Source organism: Schistocerca serialis, chromosome 9 (genome assembly GCF_023864345.2).
Source record: "Schistocerca serialis cubense isolate TAMUIC-IGC-003099 chromosome 9, iqSchSeri2.2, whole genome shotgun sequence".
Lineage (NCBI taxonomy): Eukaryota > Metazoa > Arthropoda > Insecta > Orthoptera > Acrididae > Schistocerca > Schistocerca serialis.
This window is the reverse complement of record NC_064646.1, coordinates 382,253,754-382,270,795: the sequence shown is the minus strand read 5'-3', so window position 1 is coordinate 382,270,795 and position 17,042 is coordinate 382,253,754. Positions and strand designations below refer to the sequence as shown.

General features: G+C 39.4%; 1 protein-coding gene across 2 annotated transcripts in view; it reads left to right on the top strand.

The window, feature by feature from the left end:
* LOC126419312 (Fanconi anemia group D2 protein) overlaps window positions 1-17,042 on the top strand; it is a 206,839-nt gene that overhangs the window by 105,971 nt on the left and 83,826 nt on the right. For both annotated transcript variants that reach the window (XM_050086492.1, XM_050086493.1), the window contains exons 13-14: window positions 552-625; window positions 718-822. In XM_050086492.1, the coding sequence (XP_049942449.1) occupies window positions 552-625; window positions 718-822 (179 nt within the window). The remainder of the gene's footprint in view (window positions 1-551; window positions 626-717; window positions 823-17,042) is intronic.

Below are 17,042 nucleotides of genomic sequence, written 5' to 3'. Positions count from 1 at the left end.
TCTAATCATTTACATGCATACCAATCGTGTATACATGAATGAAGTTACATTGACATCTGACTATGCCCTTTGAGTGCTTAACTTTTTGCCAGTCATTGTATCAGTGAAATTAATCAATGGCAATCAATACCTCAAAAATAAATCTTGAAAGAATTTGCAGAACGCAAAGACAGATAAATGACAAAGAACTACAGTGAAATGAAATGGGACCCAAGAGGGAGGCAGAAAGGTAAAATAATGAAAATATCTGTATTTTAAGTATTATTTTACCTCTCTTTCCATTTTTCACATTCCATATTTTTCTATGCATCCACATCAGCTGAAGAAGGAATACTTCAGGGTCCTAAAGTTAAAATTTCAATTGCTGTTGTTTATTTGTGGTTCCATCAAAATTGCCCCACTTGTTCTATTCTCCAACTTTTCACCCATCTTCTGTCAAAATTAATTTAAAAAAAAATTAATTTTAAAAATCATTTCCTTTTATTGTTTCTGTCAAATGAACAATTACAAACTGCCCTTATTCTGTCTTGAAAATTACTTGTTTGCTTCAGGCTTGGATTAACGAGAAATTGCTTACCGATTTTGAAGACCAGTATATTGCGGATGTGTCCGAATTGCGATTAGAGTAAGTCTTCTAATGTATATATAATCATAAAAACTGTCTCTGTATGTTTTGTCTCATAATAAGAAAGTCACATGGTTTTAACTGCATTCCAGAAAAGGCTTTGCAATCAAATTTGAAGAAAACAATGGTGAAAGTGAAATATGCTTACCATTAGCTCAGATGGTTTTTGAGAAGCAACAGGCCATTCCAGGGAAAAGGTATGTTCTACTTAGCAAGTGTAACTAGACAGTACAGATAACTGAGATACATTTATGTTGCTTTCTCCTTTTTTTGATCCACTGTGTGATGTTTATTTTAACCATATTGGGCACTGTGTAGCATTAGGGCTCAAGCCAGTTGTTGTAATCAAATATTCAGTCGGTAACCACTCAGTCTGTATTACGAGGTGTTACCAGTTTCAATCATATAACATCTTCAGGAAGCCTTATATTTCATAATCAGATATTACAACTAAAATCGTACCATGGAGACTGCAAGTTAAATTACAAATGTATAACAGTCTATCTTAAATTTGTGCCATCAGTGTAGAAAATTGGAGATATGTCTCACATCTTTTATATATTAGGTGCTAAATTAGTGTCTAATCCATAATCATAAAATTGCCACTTACAGAAAATAGTTGTAGAAAATAACAGCTGATTGTAATCTTTTACAAGTTAACATTTAAAATGCAATCAATGTTATTTTCTCCAATATATACCGGGTGGACATAATTAAAGTGCAGCTATTCGCATGTGTTAATGTGGAACCAATCTACACTGGAAAGCAAATTAGTTGAAAATATGGCATTATAAACTGACAGGTTTCATATAGATTATATAATGGTGAGACAGAGATTTAGGAACCAGGTGTTAAATTGTTAGACATTTCCAGGGGCAGATGTGGACTCTGACCACAATCTATTGGTTATGAACTGTAGATTAAAACTGAAGAAACTGAAAAAAGGTGGGAATTTAAGGAGATGGGACGTGGATAAACTGACTAAACCAGAGATTGTACAGAGTTTCAGGGAGAGCATGAGGAAACAACTGACATGAATGGGGGAAAGAAATACAGTAGAAGAAGAATGGGTAGCTTTGAGGGATGAAGTAGTGAAGGCAGCAGAGGATAAAGTAGGTAAAAAGATGAGGGCTACTAGAAATCCTTGGGTAACAGAAGAAATATTGAACTTAATTGATGAAAGGAGAAAATATAAAAATGCGGTAAATGTAGCAGGCAAAAAGGAATACAAATGTCTCAAAAATGAGATCGACAGGAAGTGCAAAATGGCTAAGCAGTGATGGCTAGAGGACAAATTTAAGAATGTAGAAGCTTATCTCACCAGGGGTAAGATAGATACTGCCTACAGGAAAATTAAAGAGACCTTCGGAGAAAAGAGAACCACTTGTATGAATATCAAGAGCTCAGATGGAAATCCAGTTTGAAGCAAAGAAGGGAAAGCAGAAAGGTGGAATGAGTATATAGAGGGTCTATACAAGGGCGATGTTCTTGAGGACAATATTAAGGGAATGGAAGAGGATGTAGAGGAAGATGAAATGGTGGATATGATACTGCGTGAAGAGTTTGACAGAGCACTGAAAGACCCGAGTCAAAACAAGGCCCCGGGAGTAGACAACATTCCATTAGAACTACTGAAAGCCTTGGGAGAGCCAGTCCTGACAATACCATCTGGTGAGCAATATATATGAGACAGGCGAAATACCCTCAGACTTCAAGAAGAATATAATAATTCCAATCCCAAAGAAAGCAGGTCTTGACAGATGCGAAAATTACCGAACTATCAGTTTCATAAGTCACAGCTGCAAAATACTAACACGATTTCTTTACAGATGAATGGAAAAACTGGTAGAATCCGACCTCGGGGAAGATCAGTTAGGATTCCGTAGAAATATTGGAACACGTGAGGAAATACTGACCCTACGACTTATCTTAGAAGCTAGATTAAGAAAAGGCAAACCTACGTTTCTAGCATTTGTAGACTTCGAGAAAGCTTTTGACAATGTTGACTGGAATACTCTCTTTCAAATTCTGAAGGTGGCAGGGGTAAAATACAGGGAGCGAAAGGCTATTTACAATTTGTACAGAAACCAGATGGCAGTTATAAGAGTTGAGGGACATGAAAGGGAAGCAGTGGTTAGGAAGGGAGTGAGACAGGGTTGTAGCCTCTCCCTGATGTTATTCAATCTGTATATTGAGCAAGCAGTGAAGGAAACAAAAGAAAAATTTTGAGTAGGTATTAAAATCCATGGAGAAGAAATAAAAACTTTGAGGTTCGCCGACGACATTGTAATTCTGTCGGAGACAGCAAAGGACTTGGAAGAGCAGTTGAATGGAATGGATAGTGTCTTGAAAGGAGGATATAAGATGAACATCAACAAAAGCAAAACGAGGATAATGGAATGTAGTCAAATTAAGTCAGGTGATGCTGAGGGATTTAGATTAAGAAATGAAGCACTTAAAGTAGTAGAGGAGTTTTGCTATTTGGGGAGCAAAATAACTGATGATGGTCGAAGTAGAGAGGATATAAAATGTAGACTGGCAATGGCAAGGAAAGCGTTTCTGAAGAAGAGAAATTTGTTAACATCAAGTATAGATTTAAGTGTCAGGAAGTCGTTTCTGAAAGTATTTGTATGGAGTGTAGTCATGTATGGAAGTGAAACATGGATGATAAATAGTTTGGACAAGAAGAGAATAGAAGCTTTTGAAGTGTGGTGCTACAGAAGAGTGCTGAAGATTAGATGGGTAGATCACATAACTAATGAGGATGTATCGAATAGGATTGGGGAGAAGAGAAGTTTGTGGCACAACTTGACTAGAAGAAGGGATCGGTTGGTAGGACATGTTCTGAGGCATCAAGGGATCACCAATTTAGTATTGGAGGGCAGCGTGGAGGGTAAAAAACGTAGAGGGAGACCAAGAGATGAATACACTAAGCAGATTCAGAAGGATGTAGGTTGCAGTAAGTACTGGGAGACAAAGAAGCTTGCACAGGATAGAGTAGCATGGAGAGCTGCCTCAAACCAGTCTCAGAACTGAAGACCACAACAACAACAAACTGCCTGTATGACAATAGGACTTCCACACTGGCATTTAAAAAGCCACAATGTAAGTGAACAGTATGGCTATTTAGGAGAGAGATTGTGAGCCTTTGTTGAGACTGTTTCATGTGAATAGTAGGAAGTGAAGTGTTGCATTGAGAGAATATCACTGACCCAACGGTCTGAGGAGAGGCCCTATGTCATTAAATCATGTAAAGGAGATGACAATGAAATTCAGAAACATGGGTGAGCTTCATGTGGCACCTGTAAGAGGAAGGCATTCTGTCCTAACATGGGTGAGCTTCGTGTGGCACCTGGAAGAGGAAGGCATCGTGCCGTGGTGGAAGATGTTGATGTGATTGCTGTTGTTGTGATTACCATGTAGCTTGTGCAGTGCTCATGCAGTGTCATGAGAATTGTCCACCACATGGTCAACATTACCAAAAGTTTTGCAGTCTATCTTACACTGGTACCCATACAAGATCCAGGTGATGCAACCCATACAAGATCCAGGTGATGCAGCAAATGAAACCCCATGATCTGCAGCAATGTTCTGAATTTGCTCTTCGCTATCTGGCATAGATTGAAGTTGACAACATGTGGCTGAGCAGTATTCTGTAGAGTGACAAGGCACATTTCACACTACAGAGTGGACTGAATACACAGAAGTGTTGAATTTGGGGTTGTGCACAAAGAGCAATTGCAGTCACTGTATACGATTCACAAGCATCTTTATTCTTGGTCTATTCTTCTTTGATGAGAATATACCCATAATGCCAGTTAGGTGTACCATGATATCTGCACATTATTGAGACCTCCTTGTACAGCATGGAAGAGCACAACTGTATGGAAACCACTGTTTTCATGCAAGGTGAGGCAGCACCTCATGTCACTCGCCCAGTGAAAGATCTGAGTAATGCGACCTTCCACGAATGTGTTATCTCCAGAGATTTTCCAGATGAATGGTCTACAAGATCACCTGATCGGAATCCATGTGGCTTTTGGCCCTGGGGACATTTAAAAAAACACATTTGCCAGGGACACTTTCAGTTTCTACCTGATCTGAAGGCCCGTATTCAGAAAAACATTGCTCAATTTCCACTGGAATGCTGCAAGCAACTGTTTATCATATTGTTTTACAGATGCAGCATCTCGTCGACATCTCTGGTGCCCATATTGAACAAATTGTGTAAATGGCAGTTAATAATAAAATCAACATTATGCCTTTCTCACTTGCTTGACCTTTTCTGCCGTGTCCCATTCCCAATTCATTATATATGTAAACATTTTTATATGTTTGCCTTGCTTTCACAGCGCCAGATTTGCACCTGGAGGCAGAAATTGGATCTAATCTTTTTTTTTACTATGTAAATCGGTCCTATATTAATGCACTAGAATATCTACCAGGCCATATGTTAATTACAGCCCACACTGGACCTCTGTGAGTAGCTGCACTTGAGTTATAATCATTTGGTATTTTAAATGACTTAAAAGTTTACATATCCATGTCATAGAGAGATAAGACCATGTAGTAAACTAAAGCTAGTGACATGCTTCCAAGCAACAGGATATGGAGTTGACAGAAAACATCCTTGGTTGTTAGTGACCACTGACATGTTTTCCAGCAGCTGAATGCTAAGTCAGCAATAAACAACTTTCACAATGATAGATAATAAGAAAATAATGTGTTCTTGTAATTGCATCACATTAAACTAGTTTGATACTAGGTTCTATTTTTGTATGAAAATTTGTTGTTTTATATAACTACCATGTACATTTATGTAATTTACAACACACCTTGTAAATAAAGGGCAGCAGTTGTGTTATCTATATCAATACTCTGCACACAGATCTGAAGTGCATGGCAGAAGGTACCTCCCATGGTTCCAGTTATCAGGGCTTTCTGCTGTTCCATTGATATACAGATTGCAGGAGGAATGATTGCTTAAATGCCTCTGTATGTGCTGTAATTAAGTAATCTTGTCGTACTAATACCCATGGGAGCTACATATAAGAGATTTAAATGACTAATGGAAAATCTCATATAAAGATGTGAAACAATATTAACAAAGAGATAGAGGGGCTGGCCAGTACTTACCTCAGCTCAGTACAGCTGATAGATACACAAAACAGAATAGAAAATTTACGTATCCTAGCTTTTGGAACTTTGTTCCTTCATCAGGGAGGAGAGAGGGGGAAGAAGGGAAAGAAGGGAAAGTGGATTCAGTTACTCACAACCCAGGTTACGAAGCAACAGGGGAAAGGAAAACAGGGAGGGTAGCGAAGATGAAGGCATGGGTGTCAGAGGGAAGCCAAAGATCTTCTACTGTAATTACTGTGCCAGCTTCAAACCAAAGAGGATGCATACATAAGTAAAGAGGTGTACTGTATAAAGATAAACACAACTATGTAGGATGAAAAGGTGCGTGAATGGCTAAAGAGGAAAGGGAAAGAGGAGAAGACTGAAGAGTAAATGGGAGTGAGGTTGGTTAGTGTAGGTTCAGTCCAGGAGGATGGCGGGATGAAAGGATGTGTTGGAGTACAAGTTCCCATATCCGCAGTTCTGAGGACTGGTGTTGGGTGGGAGAAGCCAAATAGCACGTATGGTGTAGCAGGTTCCTAGGTCCCTAGACTTATGCTGGAGGGCATGCTCTGCTACTGGGTATTGGACATCTCCTAGGCAGACAGTTCGACTGTGCCCGTTCATGCGCTCAGCCAGTTTAGTTGTCGTCATACCAATGTTAAGGCTGTGCAGTGCAGGCATGTCAGATGGTGAATGACGTGTCGTTTCACGTGTGACCCTGCCTTGGATTGTGTATGTTTTACTAGTAGCAGGGCTGAAGTAGGTGGTTCTGGGGAGTTGCATGGGGCAGGTTTTGCAGCGGGGTTGGTTACAGTGGTAGGAACTGCTGGGTCGAGACGGTGGTCTGGGAATATTGTAGGGTTTGACAAGGATGTTACGGAGGTTAGGGGGGTGACGAAAGGCAACTCTGGGTGGTGTGGGGAGAATATTGTCAAGGGATGATCTCATTTCAGGGCTTGACTTGAGGGATGATCTCATTTCAGGGCTTGACTTGAGGGATATGACTTCATCTCTGTCCTTAGGTTCTCAAGCTTCAGGTAAATTTCCCATTGTATGATTGTGAGTGGGATGGGATGTAATGTGACCATGAGAATTTCTTACATAGCTGTGAATTCATCATTTGCAAATAATAATAATAATAACTCATCATTTGCAAATAATAATAATAATAATAATAAACCCCGTGGAGGCCCAGGAAAAGAATAGGCCTCCGGTATGTTCTGCCAGTCGTAAAAGGCGACGAAAAGAACAAACCACTAATAGGGCTAACCCCCCTTTTAGTGTGACTAGTTGGTTCAAGACAGAACTAATGAAGGCTCAGACATGCGCTGTCATGGTCGGGGACGACGCTTGAACCGTATGCCCGTCCACAATGGTAACGACACTGCTAGCCACACGGAAAATGATTTTAATCCAAATACAGGTGTTTTGCAGGATATGCTTCCTGCAACCAGCCTAGAAGGAAAACAAAGACAGAGGATGAGATGGTCAGATGAAGTTAACCGACACCTCATGTTCTGTTATTACCAAGCAACAAACTTAGGAACTAACACAACTGGATACAGATCACAAGTATACACAACATTTATTACCAGATACCCAGAATTAAAATTTTTAACAGAACAACAACTAGCTGATCAGATCCGTGTAATAATCAAAAATAACAGGACACCCCAGTCAGAATTAGAAAACATCAAACAACAAGTACAACAAATACTGAAACAAAATAATGTGCAATCAGAAGAAGAAGAAAATACAGTAATGGACTCAAACATCCCAGAGCAAACAAACCAAGAACAACACGCATAAATTAAAGAATCAGAGGAAAACGAAATCTTAAGACAGCCACCAGAACAAGCACAAATAGAACACGAGGTGACACACATGTTAGATATAGAAGAAAAATTTCAGCTGACATACATAGAATACAAAGACACAAATACAGACATTAGACCTTTCTTGCATAGACCACCCAATAACCCACAAGTCGAAACAATAATAACAACTATCAACACAATCATACACAACAAAATAAATGAAAATACAACTATGGAAGAGTTATAACTACTGGTTTATATAGGAGCACTCACTACACTAAATATACACACTAGGCAGAGATCAGAACCAATCAACACACAGAAGAAACCCACAAAACCAGCATGGCAACACAGGCTACAGATCAGAATAGAAAAACTGAGAAAAGACATCAGACAGCTAACACAATTTATAAGAAATGAAATATCAGACAAAAAACGAAAAAAGGTTAGGTAAAATCTCACAACAAGAAGTGATAGAGCAATTAGATGAAAAGAAGCAGAAATTACAAGCATTGGCCAAACGACTTAGAAGATACAAAAAAAGTGAAAATAGAAGGAAACAAAACCAAACTTTCAACACAAACAAAAAGAGATTATACCAGACAATAGATAACACACACATTAAAATAGACAATCCACCAAACATAACAGACATGGAACACTTCTGGAGCAACATATGGTCAAACTCAGTACAACATGACAGACATGCACGGTGGATACAAGCAGAAACAGACACATACAAGGTGATACCACAAATGCCTGAAGTGATAATTTTGCAACATGAAGTCACCCGAGCAATTAATTCTACGCACAACTGGAAAGCCCCTGGGAAAGATAAAATAGCAAATTTCTGGCTAAAGAAGTTCACCTCAACACATTCACATCTAACTAAATTATTTAACATATCTAAAAACAAAGATGATGTAACTTACCAAACGAAAGCGTTGGTATGTTGATAGACACACAAAAATAAACACTAACACACACACACAAAATTCAAGCTTTCGCAACCCACGGTTGCTTCAGTTCAAATGTCTGCTTGTGTCTGCATATGTGTGGATGGATATGTGTGTGTGTGTGCGAGTGTATACCTGTCCCTTTTTTCCCCCCTAAGGTAAGTCTTTCCGCTCCCGGGATTGGAATGACTCCTTACCCTCTCCCTTAAAACCCACATCCTTTCATCTTTCCCTCTCCTTCCCTCTTCCCTGATGAAGCAACTGTGGGTTGCAAAAGCCTGAACTTTGTGTGTGTGTTTGTGTTTATTTTTGTGTGTTTATCAACATACCAACGCTTTCGTTTGGGAAGTTACATCATCTTTGTTTTTAGATATATTTTTCCCACGTGGAATGTTTCCCTCTATTATAAATTATTTAACAGTTACATTGCAGACCCATACATATTCCCTGATACACTTACACATGGAATAACTTATCTGAAACCTAAAGACCAAGCAGACACAGCAAACCCAGCAAAATATCGCCCCATAACGTGCCTACCAACAATATACAAAATATTAACTTCAGTCATTACACAGAAATTAATGACACACAACACAGAACAAAATTATAAATGAAGAACAAGAAGGCTGTTGCAAAGGAGCAGGAGGATGTAAAGAGCAACTGATAATAGATACAGAGGTGACATATCAAGTTAAAACTAAACAAAGGTCGCTACACTACGCATACATTGATTACCAAAAAGCTTTTGATAGTGTATCCCACTCATGGTTACTACAAATATTGGAAATATACAAAGTACATCCTAAATTGATACAGTTCCTAAACAGAGTAATGAAAAATTGGAAAACTACACTTAATATCCTAACAAATTCAAATAATATCACATCACAGCCAATACAGATTAAGTGTGGAATATACCAAGAAGACTCATTAAGTCCTTTCTGGTTCTGCCTTGCTCTGAACCCACTATCCAACATGCTAAACAATACAAATTATGGATATAATATTACTGGAACATACCCACACAAAATCACACATTTGCTATACATGGATGATCTAAAACTACTGGCAGCAACAAATGAACAACTCAACCAATTACTAAAGATAACAGAAGTATTCAGCAGTGATATAAATATGGCTTTTGGAACAGACAAATGTATGAAAAATAGCATAGTCAAGGGAAAACACACTAAACAAGAAGATTACATATTGGATAACCACAGCGACTGCATAGAAGCAATGGAAAAAAAAAGATACTTATAAATATTTAGGATACAGACAAAAATTAGGAATAGATAATACAGAGATTAAAGAAGAACTAAAAGAAAAATATAGACAAAGACTAACAAAAATACTGAAAACAGAATTGACAGCAAGAAACAAGACAAAAGCTATAAATACTTATGCTATACCAATATTGACCTACTCATTTGGAGTAGTGAAATGGAGTAACACAGACCTAGAAGCACTCAGTACACTTACACGATCACAATGCCACAAATATAGAATGCATCAGATACATTCAGCAACAGAAAGATTCACATTAAGCAGAAAGGAAGGATGAAGGGGCTTTATCGACATAAAAAACCTACATTATGGACAGGTATACAATTTAAGAAAATTCTTTATAGAACGAGCAGAAACTAGCAAAATACACAAGGCAATCACTCATATAAATACATCGGCTACACCATTGCAATTTCATAACCACTTCTACAACCCTTTAGATCACTTAACATCAAAAGATACAAAGAAAGTAAATTGGAAAAAGAAAACACTACATGGCAAGCACCCGTATCATCTAACACAGCCACACATCGATCAAGACGCATCCAACACATGGCTAAGAAAAGGCAGTATATATAGTGAGACGGAAAGATTCATGATTGTAATACAGGATAAAACAATAAACACCAGATATTACAGCAAACATATTATTAAAGATCCGAATACCACAACAGATAAATGCAGACTTTGCAAACAACAAATAGAAACAGTAGATCACATCACAAGTGGATGTACAACACTAGCAAATACAGGATACACCAGAAGACATGACAATGTAGCAAAAATAATACATCAACAACTTGCCATACAACATAAACTAATAAAACAGCACGTTCCCACATACAAGTATGCACCACAAAATGTACTGGAGAATGATGAATACAAATTATACTGGAACAGAACCATTATAACAGGTAAAACAGCACCACATAACAAACCTGAAATCATACTCACCAATAAAAAGAAGAAACTAACACAACTAATCGAAATATCCATACTCAATACAACAAATATACAGAAGGAAACAGGAGAAAAAATTGAAAAATACATCCAACTGGCTGAGGAAGTCAAGGACATGTGGCATCAGGATAAAGTTGACATTATACCAATTATACTATCAACTACAGGAGTCATACCACACAATATCCACCAGTACCTCAACGCAATACAGCTACATCCAAACATATATATATACAACTACAGAAATCTGTAATTATTGATACATGTTCAATTACCTGAAAGTTCCTAAATGCAATGTAACATATATCGTATAGTTAAAAGGAAGTCACGCTTGATCAAGGTCCACGTCACTTTCCATTTTTAACCAGACATAACGTCTGAGAAAGGAGAGAAAAATAACAATAATATTTGTAATATAAATATGGATCCATACATGAGCAAACTTGTTTTGCAATCAGCATTGAAATTTCAGGCTTCAGTTCTTTTTTACTTATTTCAGTGCATAGTAGTACTTTATTGACTTTCTCACAGTGTCTTGCTTCAAGATGACAGTGATCACAGAGTAAAGAGCATTCAGTTTGAAACATGGTGCATTGCTACTGTCAGAGTCTATTGATGTTGCATTCCAGTGACAACTGTTCAAAGTATGCTTCTACAATGATTTTCTTATGCTAGAAGTTATTGCACAATGACACACAATCTCAGGGAATGGTAAGAGCTTATAACTTGCAGAATTGTTGATAGGAGTGTAAATAAACTATTGTTTCATTTTCACCATTTTGATATGTAGCTGCTGATGTACCTAATAAGCTCTCCCTACTGTGTCATAGTCATTCTGTCCTAGTACTGTAATGTCATTAGTTTCCTTGGTCAGACTGGGAAAGTTATTTTGTCAAACATATCTTGTGCGGCTTTGTTTCCATTGTCGCTGCAAGTTTCCAAGTGATTATTATTATTATTTGCTCTAGAATTTTTTAAATATTTCATTTGGTATTTTATTTACCTCTTGTTTAGGAGAAAAGGGGACAGAAGTTTTTCTTTGACAAGAAGATTTGTTTTGGTTTCTTCTGCTATAGAGTTAGCAGAGTTATTCAGCCATAAATTTATTGTCAGTGGCTGTGCTCTCCTATAATTTGGGCTGCAGGCTTAATTTAGTGCAGAATTCACAAGCATTTCTAGACGTAAATGTCAGCTATTTTAATGTATCCTAAATTTAGCATTGCCAATTTTTTCAGGAAATAATGTGGCATTAGCAAATTATTATGTAACTTAAGTTTACCTATTTACTTGGTCCAACAGCAGTTTTTGTGCTCTCTTGCACTCAGGACTGTTGTGAACCTTCACAAAGTAGTCCTTGGCTTTTCTCTGGACCTATCCAAATCCTGGTGTGAAGAGACTGCAACAAAATCTCACAACACTTATCTTCTCCCTCACCAGTGAAGTACTTGGCATCTTTGGTGTGGGAGGTTAGATTATGAGCAATTGTTTGGAGGTGTTGCTCAATAGGGCCGAAATTCTTTCAGTGGGCTCAATAATCTGCCACAATGGGGCATCCAGGGTTGTTGGGTTTGTGGATTTTGGGGACCATGTAGAAGGTGGGTGTGCAGGGTGTCTTAGGGGTGAGGAGGGACATGAATTCAGGGGAGAGGTTCTGGTGGGAAGGGCCTAAGACTCTAAGCAGGGATTGGTGGTTGTGTTGGATTTCACAGATGGGGTCACTGTGGCAGAGTTTATAGGTGGAGGAGTCAGATAATTGGTGGAGGCCTTCTGCCAGGTAGTCACTGCAATCATAACAAAAGTGGTGGAACCTTTGTCTGCAGGTTAGATGATTAGGTCAGGATTTGTTTTAAGGTTGTGTATGGCTATTCTTTCTTCAGCTGAAAGGTTGGTATTGTGAGGAAGGAACCTGGGGAAGGATGGTGCGGTCAAGTTGGAGGTAATGAGTTCCTGGAAGATCAGCAGGTGGTTATGTGGGAGGGGGAGATCAAGGTTGGATGGTGGTTTGAATGGGGAGAGACAGGGTTGAGTCTTGGAATTAGGTTGGCGTTGGTTGGAGTGATTGGTGGCAAAGAATTGTTTCCATTGCAAGGATTGAGAGAAGGAGAGTAGGTCTTTGACAAGTCCAGAATGGTTAAATTTGAGTGTAGTGCTAAAGGTGAGGTCCTTGGAAAGGCCTGAAACTTCTGTGGAGCTGAGGGTTTTTGTGGAATGGTTAACAACAATGTTACAGATATGGTTCTGCTCTGGTGTGGTGGAGTATTGGTATGAACATGTGCAAATTGAAAAAGTCAGTGAGGCAGAGTTCAGATGCTGTGAGAGGTGGACAAGGAATAACACTGTGGGTTGGATGGGTGTTGGATAGTGACATCCTACTGCTCCAAGAACCAGCCACAAAGGAGTGCCCCATTCATCACCAAATACCACCCTGGACTGGAACAACTGAACACCATCATTTGTCAGGGCTTTGATTACCCATCATCATGCCCTGAAATGAGAGACTTCTTACCTGAGATCCTTCCCACTCCCTCCTAAAATAGTGTTCCATCTCCCACCCGACCTCCACAACATCCTGGTCCATTTCCACACCACTCTCAATCCCAACCCCATGCCACAAGAATCGTATCTCTGTGGAAGACCCAGGTATAAGACCTGCCCAATCCACCAACCTGTTCCAGTCCTATCACAGGTTTATCCTACCTCATCAGGGACTGGGCCACCAGTGAAAGCAGCCATGTCATTTACCAGCTTTGCTGCAGCCATTGCACGCCTTGTTATATTGGTATGTCTACCAACCATTGTCCACGAGGATGAACAGCCACTGCCAAACTGTGGCTAAGAGGAAAGTAGATCACCCTTTGGCACAACATGCTGCTGAACATAACATGCTGAAATGCGTAGATGGGAGTTACCCTTATAACACATTCTCCACACTCGTAATTATCCCAGTCTCAACCTACAGTAACAAACTGTCCCCACATGTGCCACCCAACAGTTTCCACCCCCTCTGCTGTATCAGCTCCTCCCCATTCTTGTCTCCCATCACATTTGTTGGTGCCCTCTGCCGATGCACTCGCCAATCCTTTCCCACTCCTCTCATTTTTTGCTCCATTTACCACATCCCCTGCCCTACAGCCTCACAGCCACAGATTTATCCCACCACATTGGGGCCGTGCCACCTGTGAAAGCAGTCATGTCATTTACCAGCTCTCCTGCAATCAGTGCACACTTTTTCATATTGGTACGGCTACCAACAAGCTGTCCATCAGGACAAACAGCCACTGCGAAATTGTGGGCAAGAGGAAAGTAGACCACTCTGTGGCTGCTGAACATAACGTGCTCGATTTCAACAGCTGCTTGACTACCCGGGCCATTTGCATCCTCCCCTCCAGCACCAACTTTTCTGAAATGTGCAGATGGGAGTTATCCTTACAACACATACTCCACTCTTGTAATTACCCAACCTACAGTAACATTCTGTCCCCACATCCTCCACCCAACAGTTTCCACCCCATATATCATATCACCTCCTCCTCATTCTCGTCTCCCACCCTCTTTGTTTGTTTCCCTCTGCCAATGCACCTGCCTATCTTTCCCTGCTCCACTTGTATTTTGCTCTTGTGTTCCCCACCTCCTGCCCCACAACCGCCTGACACTGTGCCTGTTGGCATTGTAGTCCCTGCACACTTCGACAGCACTCCTCTCTCCCTTCACCTGTACACTACTATCCCTTCTCCTTCCTCACCCCCTCCAGATTGCTGCTTCCATCCCACGTGCCAGTTGCATTCTGGCCCAAGGTGCCGGAGATGACGGTCGTGTTTGTGGGGTTTGCTTGCTTGTGTGAATGAGCGGTATATGCTCCTCTTTTTCTGATGAGGGCAGTGGATGAAAGCATGTGTGTAAGTGTCTTTTAATTGTGCCCGTTTGCAACTTAACGTGTCATCTTTAAAGTAACTAGCAATAATTCTTTTCCTGCATTGTAGATATTCCAACTTGGAGTTTCCATTGTTTAATCAAATGTAAAGTCTTCTAAGTAAACAAAGTGTTATAGGTGGCATCAGAGTTGCGTAAATAATCTCTTTAAAGTTTATTTCTTATTTTTCTACTTTTAAGAGTATTAATGACCTTTTTCTTCATCCAGTAACATTTTGTCTGTCACTCTGACTCTTTCAGCTAATGCAATGTTTAATTTTCATTGGCAACCTAATATTATCGACATGTGAACAGGATATTTAGTAGCTTTAATTCCTAACTTTTTGGATATGCTTGAGTTAATCATATGAGTGTGTGACATTTCATTAACTCAAAAGAAATGCCGTCAATAATCGTGTCACTAAAAGAAGAGGACGTACTTTGAATATGCTATTGAAATCTGCCTATCTTTTAGGTATCAATGTAATCTACTTTCAAAATGTGTTGTTTGGTTAACTATCAGTCATTTAGAATACGAAAGGTTTTGTGTACTTCTTGCCATATTTAGTTCTCGGAACAGATGTGTTTTCAGAAACTGTATCATTCTTATAAATTGCAATTACGAATGTTTCCTCCTCCTTGATAAATTTTTGCAGACACCCTTATTTGTGGGTACCTCAAAGAGTCAATATCAGATTTTGTATTGACACTAGACAAAGTTTAACAAGCCCAAATGAAGAAATAGTGCACGTTATACTAGGTGTGTGACTAATGTAGGTACAAATCAAAGAAGTGAGCAGAGGACAATGAAACAAGCAAATAATCATAATAAACATACGCATGAATGCAATCACACCCACGTTACAATACTGTTAATATCGAAGGTTATGTGTATGTTGCAAGTTCACTCTTGGCACGTTGCTGTCAGTTAGTTGAGTATGTTACGTTCATTGATCTGATAGGAAGAGTGACCTTTGAAGCAACCAATCACAGCTCAAGTTTTGGGTTGTGCCATCAGTATTTGAGCAGCATAAACAGCCGTTTGTTCTAAGTACTAGTTCCCACAGTGAACAGCAAATGCTGTGTGCGTGATTAACATTTGAAGTGGTTGGCGTGGCTCCAGATACATTTTCAGATGAAGAAATGGCCAATATACAGTTCAGGTTTGGGCATACCAATGACAGTACATGGGAGGCAGCACGATTGAATCATGAAAAGTTTTCCTATAGAAGAAAACAAAAAAGCAGAGTGTTCCCATCAGCACCTGCGCGAGACCTGTTCGCCAAGATGTCTGAAAACCACAAGCAGCCGTCTTTCTCCACCTCAGTAGTAAATTGCGAGGGCACAATTGGGCATTCAGTGTATTGAAAGGCCACTTGTACTGACCTTTATTTACAATCTACTTGTTGCCATCATCCTGCACAGATGATTCGCATTCTGAAGACCTTGATCCACCAAGCCTATACCATCTCAGATGCTGATAGCCAGCAAATGGAACTAGGACACCTGCAGCCTATTTTCCTGAATAACAGGTATTCATCTCAACAAGTGCAGAGACTGCTACAGATGTACAAACAACATAACAAGAGGATGAGGCCTACAAAACAACTGCTTGTCTACCATATATTAGGTATGTTTCCACTAAAATAGGCAGAGAATTAAGAAGACATAAAGTTAAAGTAATGTTTCCAAAATGTCAGTGCTTTTGGGATCTGTTAAAGACGACTTAGAATTGCTCAGAGCAAATGTTTACAGAATTCCATGTGCATGTGCCAAATCTTATATAGGGCAAACAATGCTTACTGTGCAGGATTGCGTACTTACCTTCTCTAAGCAAATAAGTCCACTGTTGATGATCACTGTAGTTTTGTTGGTCATTCAGGGACATGTAATAAAAAAATGTTAGCCCGTACGTCAAACTTTTTGAGCTCAGTCATCAATGAATGACTGGAAATATGACTATCTGAATCCCTTATGAATCAAAATTGTGGTTTCCAGTTAAATTCCGCATGGGACCCAGTTACAGAAAATCTTCGTGCTTTGCGAAACCAGTGTCATCCTGCAATCTTACTATGTGAAGATATTCATTTTGGTATCAAAGAGGTGAGCTTTCACCATGGAGGGAATGCAGAGCAGTGCATAGATTTATCGCAAAAGGACGTGCGCTCAAGCAATGCATGCAAATGCCAGTTACAGACATTCGGCAGTTCTGAAATTTTATACATAGAACAGTCTGTATGCTGGGAAAGTTTCGTATTTCACAACAAGTGTATCTGTTATGTCTTGCCAATACTGTGGCCTCTCACATCCCATGATTTGAATCCATTGGATTTTCCTGTGTATGATTATTTAAAACCTTTGCTA